Source organism: Borostomias antarcticus (assembly GCF_949987555.1).
Source record: "Borostomias antarcticus genome assembly, chromosome: 23".
Classification (NCBI taxonomy): Eukaryota; Metazoa; Chordata; class Actinopteri; order Stomiiformes; family Stomiidae; genus Borostomias; species Borostomias antarcticus.
In genome coordinates this window covers 15535244-15552087 of record NC_140256.1, presented here as the reverse complement: position 1 = coordinate 15552087, position 16844 = coordinate 15535244, and the positions used below count along the sequence as shown (strand labels likewise).

Genomic DNA, 16844 nt, shown 5'->3' with positions numbered 1-16844 from the left:
TGAGGACATGGGACTTGGTGAGAGGGGTCATGGGACTGTCCCGAATCAGTGTGCCAAATTTCCTAACTTTCTACCATACGGTTCTATGGGCTGCCATAGACTCCAATGGCAGAGGAAGAAGAATAAGAAAAGGTAGAAACATAATGGTGGCCTACGCAGCTTCGCTGCTTGGCCCCCAATAAAGCAATGAACCCAAGTTTACTTGAAAGACCCCCGGTAGAGGTGTAAAGAGAGAGACAGGAGGGCGATATACAGTATCATCTACTCTGAGATATGACATGAAGGTACCCCAAGGTTCTATTTTAGGACCTTTATTATTCAGTGTGTATATCAATGATCCGCCTAGTGTCTGCAATGGGTGGGATATTCAAATGTACGCCGGTGACACAGCGATTTATGTGCATGCAAAAAAACAAAAAGCAGGCTGCACTTAAACTCACCTCTACAAAGAGAAATGTAACCAAATGGTTTACAGATTCCTGCTTACACCTTAACGTCAAAAAGACAGTCTGTATGTTTTTCACAAAGAGGGCGTGAAATCACCTGTGCCAGATGTGTCTCTCGAGTCCTACCTGTCTTACTGCTTAACCAGCTGGGCACAAGCAAGCAGCACAACATTAAAGCCTATTCGAATTCTCCATAAACAGGCTTTAAAGGAGTAGTAAAGAGAAATGCATGTTTAGCCCTGTTTTAAGGTTACTTATGATCATATACAATGGTTCAGATCAAAAAGTTGACAAAACTAGCACTTTTGAGAAAGTCTGATAATTGCTCTACCACCGTTTAGTCATACAATGGACCAAACATGATTTTCCCTTTACTACTCCTTTAAAAAATATTTGATAGAACCCCCCAATTACTACCACGGCACAATTCTCACTTAACTCAAACTTTTGTGCTGGGACAACCTCATTGAATTCTCTAATGCATGACTTAGCCTGTCTGCATTCTCAGTCAAAGCAACACACTCTTGGAATGCTCTGTTATCACATATGCGCACTAGAAAAATGGGTCACGCATTAAAAGACAACCTTAAGGAATGGCTTACTGCCAATCAGTTGTGTGAGCATGAATTATAACTGAACTTCTCAATGTAAAACATTTTACTGATAAACACTTTGCTTTCGTTTCTGTTAGTTATTGTAGGCCTGCTGTCCCCTTCTCTAACCAATGCTTCCCCACCTGCTCTGCATGCCTGCCTGCCTGCATATGATCCACTGTTATGCCTTTCAAGTTTCAAAGTTTCAAGTTTCAAAAGCTTTAATGTCCCCTAGGGGAAACTGAATCGCAGACAGGTAAAAACATAAATACATAGATACAACAATAACATTAAAGACCATACAAGAAAACATAGAAGAATAAAAAACAGGAATGTAGGCAGCCCACTCTCCCCCCAGCCCAGATCAGAGAGAGAGACAAGTACACTTTGTCATGTACTGTCTAAGTCTGTCCGCCAGCGTGGATGTAGTCTTGTTCTGTTGACTTATCTGTACATCGTACGTTTCACCTTTTGCTATACTATTGTTATTCTAACCTACTTGTACATGTTTGTTTTTTTTGCAAATGGCTTATGACTGGCTGCATGGGACAACAGCTGACAATTAGCCATCAGGCTAACACTGGCACATTTACCCTATGCCTGATTAATCGGTACTTTCCCTGGTCAATAAATAAATAAAATGAAATGAAAATGAATGTTTGTCCTTCCCTGGTCGGGCGTGTACCTTTTTGAGGGCTTTGTCTGTGAGTTTGTCCTGGTTGCCTACATGCACCTTCACCAGCAGGGGGCAGTGTGTGGCCAGGGCTGCTAGGGACAGGTCACTGAGCTGCTTGCAGCGGTAGGCCGTGTACTTCTGCAGGCCGGGGGAGTGGGACGCCAGCGAACACACCCCGTGGTCCTGCACGCCCCGGCAGTCCGAGATGTTGATCTCTGTCACGTTCTGCCTCCGAGACGCAATCTTCACCAGGAGATCATCGTTGACCTGAGGAGAGGAGGGGACAGAGGAGGAGGGAGGAGGGGAGGACAGAGAGAGAGAGAGAATTAACACTTTGTTCAGCAGGATGTCTAAGCGTTGAAAGCTAGGCCAGGGCTGACTCACTTGCTGTAGGCCACTGAGGTCAATCTGCTTCCAGAACTGGAAGTCCAGACAGAGGTCTCTCCAGTACTTGCACACCAGCGAGGCACACAGACAGCGCTCCTTCACCGACAGGTGAGAGAACACCTGGGAGGGGAGACGCAACACACGCACACACACACACACACACACACACACACACACACACACACAAACACACACACGCACACAAACACAAACACACACACACACACGCACACAAACACACACAAACACACACAAACACACACAAACACACACACACACACACACACACACACACACACTGCAGTCAATCAAACATGTTTCATACATGGCTATGCCTGCAGTCGGTGCTACAGTATTATTGAGGTTTGAGATTTGAACCATGGGGAAGATAAGTACTAAAACTTAGACATGGTTACTCATTATAGACGTGTTGTCATCTACCCATACCATAAGATTTACATAAAAGTCATTTTAATTTGGTTTCGTTCATCAAAATAATGCTGGACTGGGACCTTTAGAAGGATGGAGGAGGGGAGGTGGTTGATGCTGGGTGTGTCGATGACGTCACTGCCCCTGCCCTGCCCGCTGTCGTCATGGTGATGCAGACAGCAGGGAGACGAGTCGGAGCTCTGGGACGAATCGCCGTGGAGACCTATCCCGCAGCAGCCCTCCGCAGACGAGGAGGAGGAGGAGGAGGAGGAGGAGGAGGAGGGGAGAGTGCAGAGGGGGAGGTGGCAGTGGTCAGTCCCAGTGTTGGAGGAAGCGTCCCCCCCTCCTCTTTCTCCTCCTCCTCCTGCTGCGGCTCCTCCCCCCGTCCCTCCGTGGTCCCCCCCTCCCTCGGGGACGGGGAAGTCGCGTCGGGGCTGCTTGCAGGGGGTGCACCTCTGCAGCTCCGCACACTTCCTCTTACACACCTGCACCAGAGAGATCACACCGTTACACTTCCTAACACACACCTGCACTATTACACTTCCTCTAACACACGTCACACCATCACACTTCCTCTAACACACATCACACCGTTACACTTCCTAACACACACCTGCACCATTACACTTCCTCTAACACACACCTGCACTATTACTCTTCCTCTAACACACATCACACCATCACACTTCCTCTAACACACACATGCACCATTACACTTCCTCTAACACACACCTGCACTAATACACTTCCTCTAACACACACCTGCACTATTACACTTCCTCTAACACACACCTGCACTATTACACTTCCTCTAACACACGTCACACCATCACACTTCCTCTAACACACATCACACCGTTACACTTCCTAACACACACCTGCACTATTACTCTTCCTCTAACACACACCTGCACTATTACACTTCCTCTAACACACACCTGCACTATTACACTTCCTCTAACACACACCTGCACTATTACTCTTCCTCTAACACACACCTGCACTATTACACTTCCTCTAACACACACCTGCACTATTACACTTCCTCTAACACACGTCACACCATCACACTTCCTCTAACACACATCACACCGTTACACTTCCTAACACACACCTGCACTATTACTCTTCCTCTAACACACACCTGCACTATTACACTTCCTCTAACACACACCTGCACTATTACACTTCCTCTAACACACACCTGCACTATTACTCTTCCTCTAACACACACCTGCACTATTACACTTCCTCTAACACACACCTGCACTATTACACTTCCTCTAACACACACCTGCACTATTACACTTCCTCTAACACACATCACACCATTACACTTCCTCTAACACACACCTGCACTATTACACTTCCTCTAACACACACCTGCACTATTACACTTCCTCTAACACACACCTGCACTATTACACTTCCTCTAACACACACCTGCACTATTACACTTCCTCTAACACACACCTGCACTAATACACTTCCTCTAACACACACCTGCACTATTACACTTCCTCTAACACACACCTGCACTATTACACTTCCTCTAACACACATCACACCATTACACTTCCTCTAACACACACCTGCACTATTACACTTCCTCTAACACACACCTGCACTATTACACTTCCTCTAACACACACCTGCACTATTACACTTCCTCTAACACACATCACACCATCACACTTCCTCTAACACACACCTGCACTATTACACTTCCTCTAACACACACCTGCACTATTACACTTCCTCTAACACACAACACACCATCACACTTCCTCTAACACACATCACACCATTACACTTCCTCTAACACACACCTGCACTATTACACTTCCTCTAACACACATCACACCATTACACTTCCTCTAACACACACCTGCACTATTACTCTTCCTCTAACACACACCTGCACTATTACTCTTCCTCTAACACACACCTGCACTATTACACTTCCTCTAACACACACCTGCACTATTACACTTCCTCTAACACACACCTGCACTATTACACTTCCTCTAACACACACCTGCACTATTACTCTTCCTCTAACACACACCTGCACTATTACACTTCCTCTAACACACACCTGCACTATTACACTTCCTCTAACACACACCTGCACTATTACTCTTCCTCTAACACACACCTGCACTATTACACTTCCTCTAACACACACCTGCACTATTACACTTCCTCTAACACACGTCACACCATCACACTTCCTCTAACACACATCACACCATTACACTTCCTCTAACACACACCTGCACTGTTACTCTTCCTCTAACACACACCTGCACTATTACACTTCCTCTAACACACACCTGCACTATTACTCTTCCTCTAACACACACCTGCACTATTACACTTTCTCTAACACATCACACCATCACACTTCCTCTAACACACCTGCACTATTACACTTCCTCTAACACACACCTGCACTATTACACTTCCTCTAACACACACCTGTACTATTACACTTCCTCTAACACACACCTGCACTATTACACTTCCTCTAACACACACCTGCACTAATACACTTCCTCTAACACACACCTGCACTATTACACTTCCTCTAACACACACCTGCACTATTACACTTCCTCTAACACACACCTGTACTATTACACTTCCTCTAACACACACCTGCACTATTACTCTTCCTCTAACACACATCACACCATCACACTTCCTCTAACACACCTGCACTATTACACTTCCTCTAACACACACCTGCACTATTACACTTCCTCTAACACACACCTGTACTATTACACTTCCTCTAACACACACCTGCACTATTACTCTTCCTCTAACACACACCTGCACTATTACACTTCCTCTAACACACACCTGCACTATTACACTTCCTCTAACACACACCTGCACCATCACACTTCCTCTAACACACACCTGCACCATTACACTTCCTCTAACACACACCTGCACTATTACACTTCCTCTAACACACATCACACCATCACACTTCCTCTAACACACACCTGCACCATTACACTTCCTCTAACACACACCTGCACTATTACTCTTCCTCTAACACACATCACACCATCACACTTCCTCTAAGACACACCTGCACTATTACACTTCCTCTAACACACACCTGCACTATTACACTTCCTCTAACACACACCTGCACTAATACACTTCCTCTAACACACACCTGCACTATTACACTTCCTCTAACACACACCTGCACTATTACACTTCCTCTAACACACATCACACTATTACACTTCCTCTAACACACACCTGCACCATTACACTTCCTCTAACACACACCTGCACCATTACACTTCCTCTAACACACATCACACCATTACACTTCCTCTAACACACACCTGCACTATTACACTTCCTCTAACACACACCTGCACTATTACACTTCCTCTAACACACACCTGCACTATTACACTTCCTCTAACACACACCTGCACTATTACACTTCCTCTAACACACATCACACCATCACACTTCCTCTAACACACATCACACCATCACACTTCCTCTAACACACCTGCACTATTACTCTTCCTCTAACACACATCACACCATCACACTTCCTCTAACACACATCACACCATCACACTTCCTCTAACACACACCTGCACCATTACACTTCCTCTAACACACACCTGCACTATTACACTTCCTCTAACACACACCTGCACTATTACACTTCCTCTAACACATCACACCATCACACTTCCTCTAACACACATCACACCATCACACTTCCTCTAACACACCTGCACTATTACACTTCCTCTAACACACACCTGCACTATTACACTTCCTCTAACACACACCTGCACTATTACACTTCCTCTAACACACACCTGCACTATCACACTTCCTCTAACACACACCTGCACCAGAGACAACCACATCATTAAACAGCTGTCAGCGGCAGACCAACGTACCAATAGTAATAGTAGTAATAGTAATAGTAGTAGTAATAATAATAGAAATAATAACAATAATAATAATAATAATAATAATAATAATAATTGAATTCCTTTCAAATACGTTTGAGAGTTTGTTTGAGTCAGGCCTGGACTGTCTGTGCCTCTGTGTATGAAATGCAGTGTAAGCATTTGATGTGCTTGCTCACCATGTCGGTGTATTCGCTGGTGCTCCCGGGCACAGGCACAGCTATGGACACCCCGGTACTCCTGAACAGGCCAGGCGGAGGGATCAGCTTAGCTGGTACCGCCGACAACAGGCTCCGCCCCTGGCCCTCCCAGATGGCTAGCTCCCGCGGCGACAGCAGGAACTTGGCGCAGTCCACGGGGGACGTGAGGGCGGCGTACCGTCCGGCGAGCTTGGAGGCGGCCGCCGATCCGATTCCGACTCCGGGCGCAGGCGCGACGCCGATACCGCTGCCGGCGCTGGCGCTGCTGCTGCTGTGGCAATGTCCGGCGATTCCACAGCCGTTGGCGCCGGCCTCTAGTTGGTCGCTGTCGTCGTCGAGTCCCCCGCTGCTGCCGTGGACGATGAAGCAGAGCATGCACGGCCCTCGCAGGAAGCAGTTCCTCTTCTTCTTCTTCCTGTGGTGCAGCTTACGCGTCCTCCTCTTTAGGCGGTAACCATTCGTGGAGAGGAGATGGCCCATATAGAAGACTCGCTGGGACTCTGGCATCAGGGGGAAACAGAGGCGGTCTGCATCACAGCAACTCACCACCTGGGCCTCACCTCTGGACGCTCTTAAAGGGACAGTTCGCTCTCACTTGTTTTTCTTACTGGTTTGAATGATTCTATCAGGACCAGGTCTACATCAATGACAGCATCACAAGCAATAAAAACAGATCTTTCCCCATCTCTGTTTCTGAGTGGACTTCAAAGTTCACAGACAATGAAGGGTATCAATCCTAAAAACACCGTCCCTGAAACAGACTCCCTGGTTATCACACCCTGCTACACTGCTCCAGTGATCAGGACTTGAGCCTATTACAGAGTATCTGAATATGTTTTCGTAAACACATCTACAGTCTGTTGTTGAGGATTGATTGGAGTGTGTGTGTGGGTGTGTGTGTGTGTGTGTGTTGTGTTGATAATGACATTGACAGTGGTGTATAATTGTGTGTGTGTGTGTGTGTGTGTGTGTGTGTGTGTGTGTGTGTGTGTGTGTGTGTGTGTGTGTGTGTGTGTGTGTGTGTGTGTGCGTGACTGACGTCTGCGTGTCTGTCAGTCTGTCTGTCTGTCTTGTCTGCCTCTGTGTCTGTCTGTCTGTCTGTGTCTGTCTGTGTCTGTGTGTGTGTGTGTGTGTCTGTGTGTGTTGCATTTTGATATAGCCTACATTCATTTCATTGTTAGCCACCACATGGTGCCCAGAGCGTTCAGGGGCATCATTGCGAACCCAACCTCACCTGCGGTATTACTGTCTTTAGTATCATCACTGGAAACAACCAGGAACAGCTTACATTTACATGTGTTGTGCAGAGATCATCTAGCGCCACAACAAGCAACTAGTTTCAGTTGTTAAGACACTGCTTGGAAAAGCAACATAAGATGGTCATATTTGAAAACGGTTGCAACTCTGTAGCTGTGCTGGGTGGATCAGCTGTAGTGGGCTGATGCTAGTGGAGCTAGCTGGCACCATGCTAACAGGATCAGCTGTAGTGGGCTGATGCTAGTGGAGCTAGCTGGCTGGGTGGATCAGCTGTAGTGGGCTGATGCTAGTGATCTCTGCTGGGTGGATCAGCTGTAGTGGGCTGATGCTAGTGGAGCTAGCTGGCTGGGTGGATCAGCTGTAGTGGGCTGATGCTAGTGATCTCTGCTGGGTGGATCAGCTGTAGTGGGCTGATGCTAGTGGAGCTAGCTGGCTGGGTGGATCAGCTGTAGTGGGCTGATGCTAGTGGATCAGCTGTAGTGGGCTGATGCTAGTGGAAGCTGTAGTGGGCTGATGCTAGTGGAAGCTGTAGTGGGCTGATGCTAGTGCTCTGTAGCTCTGCTGGGTGGATCAGCTGTAGTGGGCTGATGCTAGTGGAAGCTGTAGTGGGCTGATGCTAGTGCTCTGTATCTCTGCTGGGTGGATCAGCTGTAGTGGGCTGATGCTAGTGGAGCTAGCTCGCACCATGCTAACAGGCTCGTGCATCGTCTCACCTGTTCACGCGCTGCTCCCACCTCGGACCGGCGCGCGCATCATCCGCGCGGTCAACAACGACTAATATGTTAAGTTTCCGCAAAACAAATATGTAGAATTGTATATACAACACAAACAGATATTTATGTAGTTGCTCTCCAAGAAAGCACTTCCGGGCGGAGTGTGTGGAGAGGAAGACGACAAGGGGGAGTTCGTTCTGCTGATTGATGCAGCTGCATGTCAGTCACGGGACTAAGCGATGGGCGACCACTAAGAGCGCTCCTACACACTGATCTGAGATCAGTTTTAAATCTACTACTATCCTCAAGTCTACGGCGTATTTGGGAAGAGATATCTGATTCCAGATCTGTTCTAACTCAAATCCCATCTGATATGCTAAATCTATGAGAGAAATAAGGTGCTTTACTGCAGCTAGTCCAGCAGAGGAAAGCGATAGTCTACAAATTAATAACAAGGTCTACATCTATAACCTAATTGTAAATTAGCCCGACACAAAGCCTATCAATGACATTTATTCATTTATATCTTACACTTTGATATTAAAATATTAAAATATATTAAAATATATACTTATTGAGTCTTATTGTGTTTTAAAAGCAAGGACAGCTAAATTTTAAACTGCTTAACAACTGCTAACTTTATGTAGCCTTTAAAAGACTACCCAAATCTAGGTTAATATTCCTCTTTGATAATATGCCAGAGGCTAATGGCGCGTTCCAGGCAACCCGTAACTCGTGTTTTTCCGACCTCCTACACGTGAAAATGCTCTGGAATGGCAGTCAAACCCGTAACTTCCCACCCGGCAACTGGGAGTACATCGATCTGTACGAGTTCACGGGTGGGAAGTTACGGGTTTGACTGCCATTCCAGAGCATTTTCACGTGTAGGAGGTCGGAAAAACACGAGTTACGGGTTGCCTGGAACGCACCATAACTTGTTGAAGGCAAGTGAATGAAGGCTAGAGAGAAGCAAGACTGCTCACGATTATGGGCGTGAATGTCCCTCCTGACCTGGAGCCAGTCACGCTCCAGCGGCACCTCCCCAAAATAGCAGAGCCTTGGGAAAATGGAGCTGCGCTATGGCGACACATCCACCTATAATAACCCAACAAATTAAAACGGACCATCGGGGAATCAAAGGGCCGTCCGTAAAAGTTCGTCTGGAGGAAATAGAGGATTGTTTGTTATACGACCGACAAGGATTTTCTTTTCATTTCAGGGAATTGTATGAAGACAGGAAATCTATCATTGTTTTTGTACGGGTAGGAAACTTTTCCCTCCCCATTCATTTGGGCCCGTGGTTCACTAGCCTTGTAACTCCACCTCATGATAGAGGCTGCCTAGAATGAAGCCATCTCATCCACAAGGTATAGGTCTATGGCGGCGCCTGGTTAGGATGCTATTGCAATGGGACGGACTTGTGTTTATTGTGAATGATAAACATGCAGTGGCAGGGGCGTTTCTAGGGTTTGCAGAGAAATTGAATTTACCCTAATAATAGCCTACCTCTATGCTGCACCCCGGAATAGCCTGTATGATATAACAGTCACATGAAAAACTCATACATTGAACAGAATGTCAGATGGCCTGTTTGGGATAGTCTACACCCTAAAAACTGATCAGAAATTCTGATTGAAAAACAACGCTAGTTTACTGTAAGAAAAAAACTACCATTAGTCTGAATTTGGACGCATATATGAATCAGATGTATTGCCAGGTAGGTTTTAAGGTTTTATTTGTATTTGTTCTGGTGAGTTGGTGCATAACACTGATGGATAGACAACATTACACAGGGTACAAGGACTAGACAGGACAGTGTAAATGACAGTGCAAAATATATAGTAACAAAGGACAAATACAAAATGATGTGCAATGTGTATACAGTATATGTGCAATGTGTTGATGTATGTACAATATGCGTGCCTTGTATTATGTCCAATAAGATCCTACTCTATGTGCAGTACAATCAGGTCATGTGCAAGTGCAGCAGAGAGAGTCAGAGGAGAGACAGTCAGAGGAGAGAGAGAGTCAGAGGGGAGAGACAGTCAGAGGAGAGAGTCAGAGGGGAGAGAGTCAGAGAGGAGAGAGTCAGAGAGGAGAGAGTCAGAGGGGAGATAGTCAGAGGGGGAGAGAGTCAGAGGAGAGAGAGTCAGAGGGGAGAGAGTCAGAGAGGAGAGAGTCAGAGGGGAGAGAGTCAGAGGAGAGAGAGTCAGAGGGGAGAGAGTCAGAGGGGAGAGACAGTCAGAGGAGAGAGTCAGAGGGGGAGAGAGTCAGAGAGGAGAGAGTCAGAGAGGAGAGAGTCAGAGGGGAGAGAGTCAGAGAGGAGAGAGTCAGAGGGGAGAGAGTCAGAGGAGAGAGAGTCAGAGGAGAGAGAGTCAGAGGGGGGAGTCAGAAGGGAGAGAGTCAGAGGGGGGAGTCAGAGGAGAGAGAGTCAGAAGGGAGAGAGTCAGATGGGGGGAGTCAGAAGGGAGAGAGTCAGAGGGGGAAGTCAGAAGGGAGAGAGTCAGAGGGGGGAGTCAGAGGGGAGAGAGTCAGAGGGGGGAGTCAGAGGGGAGAGAGTCAGAGGGGGGAGTCAGAGGGGAGAGAGTCAGAGGGGGGAGTCAGAGGGGAGAGAGTCAGATGGGGGGAGTCAGAAGGGAGAGAGTCAGAGGGGGGAGTCAGAAGGGAGAGAGTCAGAGGGGGGAGTCAGAGGGGGACACGGGCCGTGAATAGAACAGAACAGAACGTTTATTTCACCATATGTAACAAGTAGCCCTACAGGTACACGTACATTGGAATTGTAGTTATTGCTTATCCTTACAATATCTTATCCTTACAATATCTTATCCTTACAATATCTTATCCTTATAATATATTATCCTTATAATATCTTATCCTAATAATATCTTATCCTTACAATATCTTATCAGCACTCATTATTTCCCCATTACAGTCCTAGGTATGCAGCTAGATATTATAAGGTTCCCAATTTGGCAGTTGACTATCCGTAGTCTAGCATGGCCTTGTTTATGAGGCTGGTTGCAGCCAATCAGCCTCTGAGCAGAGCGGATGATACTCAGTTGAGCCTTGTCTGTGGCAGTGAAGAACCAGGTGGTGATGGAGGAGGTGAGGAGGGACTCCATGATGGAGGTGTAGAAGTGTATCATCATCACCATATACAAACCTGTATGCTTTAGAACAGATTTAGCTCACTTGTATCATTCAATAACAGCATATCAGTTCTTTATCTTGTGTAGCGTATTAGGCTACCCATATCAGGGCTTTATGGGTTTAGTTCATGGCGGGAAAACGCAAGAGAAGCGGGTATAAGGATTAGGATTATCCCATTCATTTGGTTTAATGCTCTTTTCATCCCCTTAGTGATGCACACAGCACATGGTGATTGTGGCACTGCTATAGAATCCCGGTGCAGATATTAGAGGTATAGATTAGATTATAGAGGTAACTGTGAAAGAAGGAATAGTCTGAATGAATCTTTTTGGTTGTGCATTTCATTTTAAATTCCTCATCTTTTGATATAGGCAATATCACTTGTTTATGTGTTGGCTGATGGGGCCTCAAATGATTCCTGATTGAAGTACAGACCGCAAATCTTTTTTGCCAATAAAATATGCTGTTTATTTCTAATTTGCAGTCTCCCTTGTGAGAGAGACAGTCATGCTGGTCTTCCCTGCAGCTGAAGGGCTGGTGATCACATGGTCATCAGCAGGCCCCTCGGCCCCTCCTCTTTGACTGTCTGGCTCTCTTGTTCGGGCAGCGCTGAAGGCGTGGCACCAGTGGGCTTTCAGCAACACAAGTATTGCTCTTCTGGTCCGTCATTCTGTCCTGTCCCAGTCCCTGGTCCACTCTGCTTTTAACCTGAGGAGAGGACACAACTAGTATTAAGGAATTAAATTACTGCAATGTTTAATCATCCATCTCCTCCCATTGCCTTGTCTGCCCCCCCTGGGTCCTCAAAGCCCTTCCATGGTGCCCAGTCTACCTGGAGGACTGCCCTGATGGTAATCCCAAAGAGCAGGCCGATTCCTCCCAGAAGACAGCAGATTGCTGCTAGGGCCGGTCCTCCCACAACAGAGGATATTCCATCCAAGGCCTTAGCTGAGAGGTCCCAGAACATGCTGGTGTCCATCTGTGTCCCAGCGCCCAGAGCCCTGGTCCTGCTGGAGGAGACGGGCAGGGTCTCCATCACTGCTTCTTCCTCAGAGCTTCTGAGCTCAGTCTCCTGGGCCAGGGATGTTTCAGTGAAGGTGGAGAAGTCCAGGAAGTCAAAGTGGAGGGTGATGAAGACCCGGTCCACTCTAACCGGTGGAGTAGCAGCCCATTGTTTAGGGACCATAGGAGGCATCAAGGCGTCTCTGAAGGCCTCAATATCTGGAGGCTCAGTCTTGATCGCCGCCACTAAGAGAACAGCTGCAATGAGAATCTTTAAACAGCCAATAGCCATCGGGGAAGTCACAAAAGTTCAGAGGAAATTCAATAGTGTCTGCACTTTGGTGAGGTTTGTGTTATGAATCTTCAGAATGTTCCAAAGACCTATGGTTTGTTGTCATTGTTATGGCAACAATTATTATGTCATAGGAGAAAGCTGTGACATCATCTCTAGAATCTTCATGACATTCTAGTTCCTTTTCTCATAATATTAGAATATTATGGTGTGTGCTCTATCTGTGGGGTGCACCCAGTTGGATAATGTGAGATGAATTTGTTTTTGTCACCAAAAACGTTCCCTTTCGGAACTAACACACCACACTGTGGCTTTATTTGTCTGATTTTTTTTTTCTATTTTTGGTCACAACAAACATACAGTACCTCACCTTTACCTACAATATTTTTTCTAATACAATTTATTTTCCTACAGGGACAAAGTGACCTCATGTTCCATCTTTCATCCTTATGAAAGCATAAGCAATAATTCTGAATTTATAAATATAGTCACATACAGTAGTCATGATAATCTCTAGCAGGTTATGAACTGGATGATTCACTTTTGAGTAGAGCCAATTCATATTTGCTTACTTACTTACTTACTTTTTGCGGCTTTGCCTGTAGCCTCCAATCACAGATCTAGGACCAGGTCAGAATCAGAATTCATTTGTTGCCATTTGTACTATATATAGCCTAAATAGGATAATTTTTTTTAAACACTGTGGTGCTTTACAACAATACAATAATGGACAAGTGCAAGGACAGGACAGGACAGTGCAAGATACAAACACAGTGCAAAACTAGCAGTGCAATTGGACTACAAAAGAGTGAGTGCAGTAGTCAGTATAGTGCAAAGATGCAGGGGGCGGGGGGGAGAGTCAGAGGGGAGAGAGTCAGAGGAGAGAGAGTCAGAGGGGAGAGAGTCAGAGGGGAGAGAGTCAGAGGGGAGCCATGTTGATGAGGCTGATGGCCGAGGGGAAAAGGCTGTTCCTGTGTCGGACAGTTTTAGTCTGTGAGGACCGCAGCCTCCTGCCAGAGGGGGGCGGTGTGAAGAGGCCATAGCCCGGGTGGGAGGGGTCGGCCATGATCTTTCTGGCCCGCTTCATCGCCCTGAAATCATTGGCTGCGTTCCGAATCGCCTACTACCCTACTATATAGTATGCCAAAACAGAATGTAGTATGTCCCAATACATAGTATGCCACATGCAGTATGGCAAAAGTACCAGGATGACCTACTACATCCGGTCGTATTTTGCAGTATGCACGCCAGCAGGCTTTTCTGGCTATTCTGACCCACAATCCTTTGCGCAGCGGTAATGTGCGTCACATGCGCGAGTTGACAGCTGTAGACGAATGTCGCGTTATGGACAGCGACGGATGTGGGCTAATTTCAAGGCGCAATGTTATGACAAGGTAGTATGTCCCAATTGGATGCCTACTGCTTGCAAAGTACGTACTTTCTAAGGGCAGCTGTAGTAGGTACTGGTAGTAAGAAGTAGAAGTATGCGATTCGGAACGCAGCCATGCAGAGCTTAGAGGGAGGGTGGGGCCTGGCTGGGGGCGGGGCCTGGAGGGAGGGTGGGGCCTGGGGGAGGGTGGGGCCTGGAGGGAGGGCGGGGCCTGGGGGAGGGCGGGGCCTGGATGGGGGCGGGGCCTGGAGGGAGGGCGGGGTCTGGAGGGGGGGCGGGGCCTGGAGGGAGGGCAGGGCGCAGCCGATCACCTTCCCCCCCCCCCCCCCGATCACCCACCGTTAATTACTCTGGTCCTTGACTGTAGCGGTGGGGAACCAGGTGGTGATGGAGACGTGAGGATGGACTCGATGATGGAGGTGTAGAATTGAACCATCATAGTCAGAATGGCGCTGAGTTCTTCCTGAAGTCGTCCACCATTCCCACTGTCTTTAGAGCGTTGAGCTCCAGGTTGTTCCAGCTGCACCAGGACAGCAGCTGCTCATTCTCCCACCTGCAGGCGGACTCGTCCCCATAGAGATGAGTCCTATGAGGGGGGTGTCGTCTGCTAACTTCAAGAGCTTCATGGACTGATGGCTGGAGGTGCAGCTGTTCGTGTGTAGTGAGAATAGTAGGGGGAAAGAACTGAGGCCCCTAATTAGCCTTAGACCATCCTGATCTTGCAAGCTTATATTATTTTTCTCTACACAGATCTGGTGCGTCAGGTTAATAGCAAGGCTTTTAGAGAATTTAAGGAGTAAAATCAATTACTCTCTTTCAACAGAATTTCTTGTGCTATACTTGTAAGGAATATGTGGATGACTTGAGCAGAATACCTCGGGAGGTTTTGGAGGTGAGCACATGCATTTTGGGGACCATATGGCACCTGGACATAGAGGTTGGGGAAAGATAATTATTAATAAAAGGCTGTTAATCTTGCTCCCATTATGAAGTGATCCTACCTCTGATGTCTTTATCCAGGAAGCTGGCGTCAGACTGGTTGTGATTGGACAATCTGCCCATCGCCATATAGAGGTATCTCATATTTGCAACAGCTCAGTTATTTATTTTCCTGTTTGTTATTTTGGGTGTCATATCCCTTTAATGGTGCCTTGCCTGATGTCTTGCAGCAGTTCTGCTCACTGACGGGATACCCTCATGAAATCTATGTGGACCCAGAGAGATGCATTCACAAAAAGCTTGGCATGCGACGAGGGGATGTATTTGTGGAATCAGGTGAAAAAGTCAGCACTTGATTGTGACTAGTACACACACAAATGTGTGCTGTGTACCACTATACTGTAACAATGTAATTATGGTTACACATTTATACATTGTGTGTGTGTGCGTGTGTGTGTGTGTGCGTGTGTGTGTGTGTGTGTGTGTATGTGTGTGTGTTTAGCCAACCCAAGCCCTCATGTGAAGTCAGGCATGTTGGTGGGCCATATGAAGAGCATGTGGAGGGCCATGACCAGTCAAGCTTTCGACTTCCAAGGAGACCCCCTTCAACAAGGGGGGGCCCTCATAGCAGGCCCAGGTAATGCCTTACTACAAGTGATTATGCCATTCGCAAAGTTGTGTACGATAAGTGTGCAACGAGCCATTCTACAAAAATGGCCCAGCTTGTGCTGTGCAAGGTCATTGGTCAGACTGCTGACCTCTCCTGACCTCTCCTCTGCTCCCTGTGCTGGTGCTGTTCCTCTCTGACTCGTACGACCCTCCTGGTTCCACAAGCTCACGTTCTGTGTGAGCGAAGCAGAGTGTGATTGAGCGGCGTGGTTGGCTGTGCTGTGACTGGCTGTCTCTCGCTCCGCAGGCTCTGAGGTGCATTTTGCCCATTTGGACCTGAATCGTCTGGACCACATGCCCATCCCCTGGCTCCTACAGATGGCCGGAGTGCAGCGGACTGTGGACCTCAGCGCCAGGCCAAGGATAATCCATGTGTAGCCCGCTTGTAGCCCATGCCAAGCTGCCCCCCGCCCCTGGCCGGCATCAATAGCAGTGTGCCTCGGCTCTCGCCATCTTTGTTGTTATGGTCTGTCTTGCTTGGCAAAGTAGGGTAGCGTAGACTTGGCATCACAGAACACATTACAGGTCTACGGCTGGGATGGGAGTGACACGGTAGTGGACGTGAATCGGGATCCAGTTCAGGACTATTTGGGGTAATACTGCAGGACTAGACTGCTTATGTTGACTTTGTGACCATTGGCGGCTTTTGGAATATAATGATGTAATCTGCTGATTTGCCATACTGATGTGTATGCCATTGTCCATAACTGATATTGTAAATAAAGTTTCATAT

At 47.2% G+C, this 16844-nt stretch overlaps 2 protein-coding genes across 2 annotated transcripts in view; one reads left to right on the top strand and one right to left on the bottom strand.

Annotated features, from left to right (window-relative positions):
- Positions 1–8803, bottom strand: part of LOC311324421 (F-box/LRR-repeat protein 17-like) — a gene marked incomplete at its 3' end in the record, with an annotated part of 11153 nt that extends 2350 nt beyond the window's left edge. The window contains exons 1-5 of the mRNA XM_084456876.1: positions 8670–8803; positions 6679–7199; positions 2615–3016; positions 2100–2222; positions 1725–1982 (exon numbers count right to left, since the gene is read on the bottom strand). Of these exons, the coding sequence (XP_084313002.1) occupies positions 1725–1982; positions 2100–2222; positions 2615–3016; positions 6679–7179 (1284 nt within the window). The 5' untranslated portion in view covers positions 7180–7199; positions 8670–8803. The remainder of the gene's footprint in view (positions 1–1724; positions 1983–2099; positions 2223–2614; positions 3017–6678; positions 7200–8669) is intronic.
- Positions 8804–9748: 945 nt separating this feature from the next.
- Positions 9749–16489, top strand: LOC311324554 (peroxiredoxin-like 2C; the record flags this gene model as incomplete). Its single annotated transcript, XM_084457026.1, has 6 exons — positions 9749–9931; positions 15327–15395; positions 15524–15577; positions 15673–15778; positions 15945–16079; positions 16359–16489. The coding sequence occupies 6 exons, from the start codon at positions 9749–9751 to the stop codon at positions 16487–16489; spliced, it is 678 nt and encodes a 225-aa protein (XP_084313152.1).
- Positions 16490–16844: the final 355 nt, after the last annotated feature.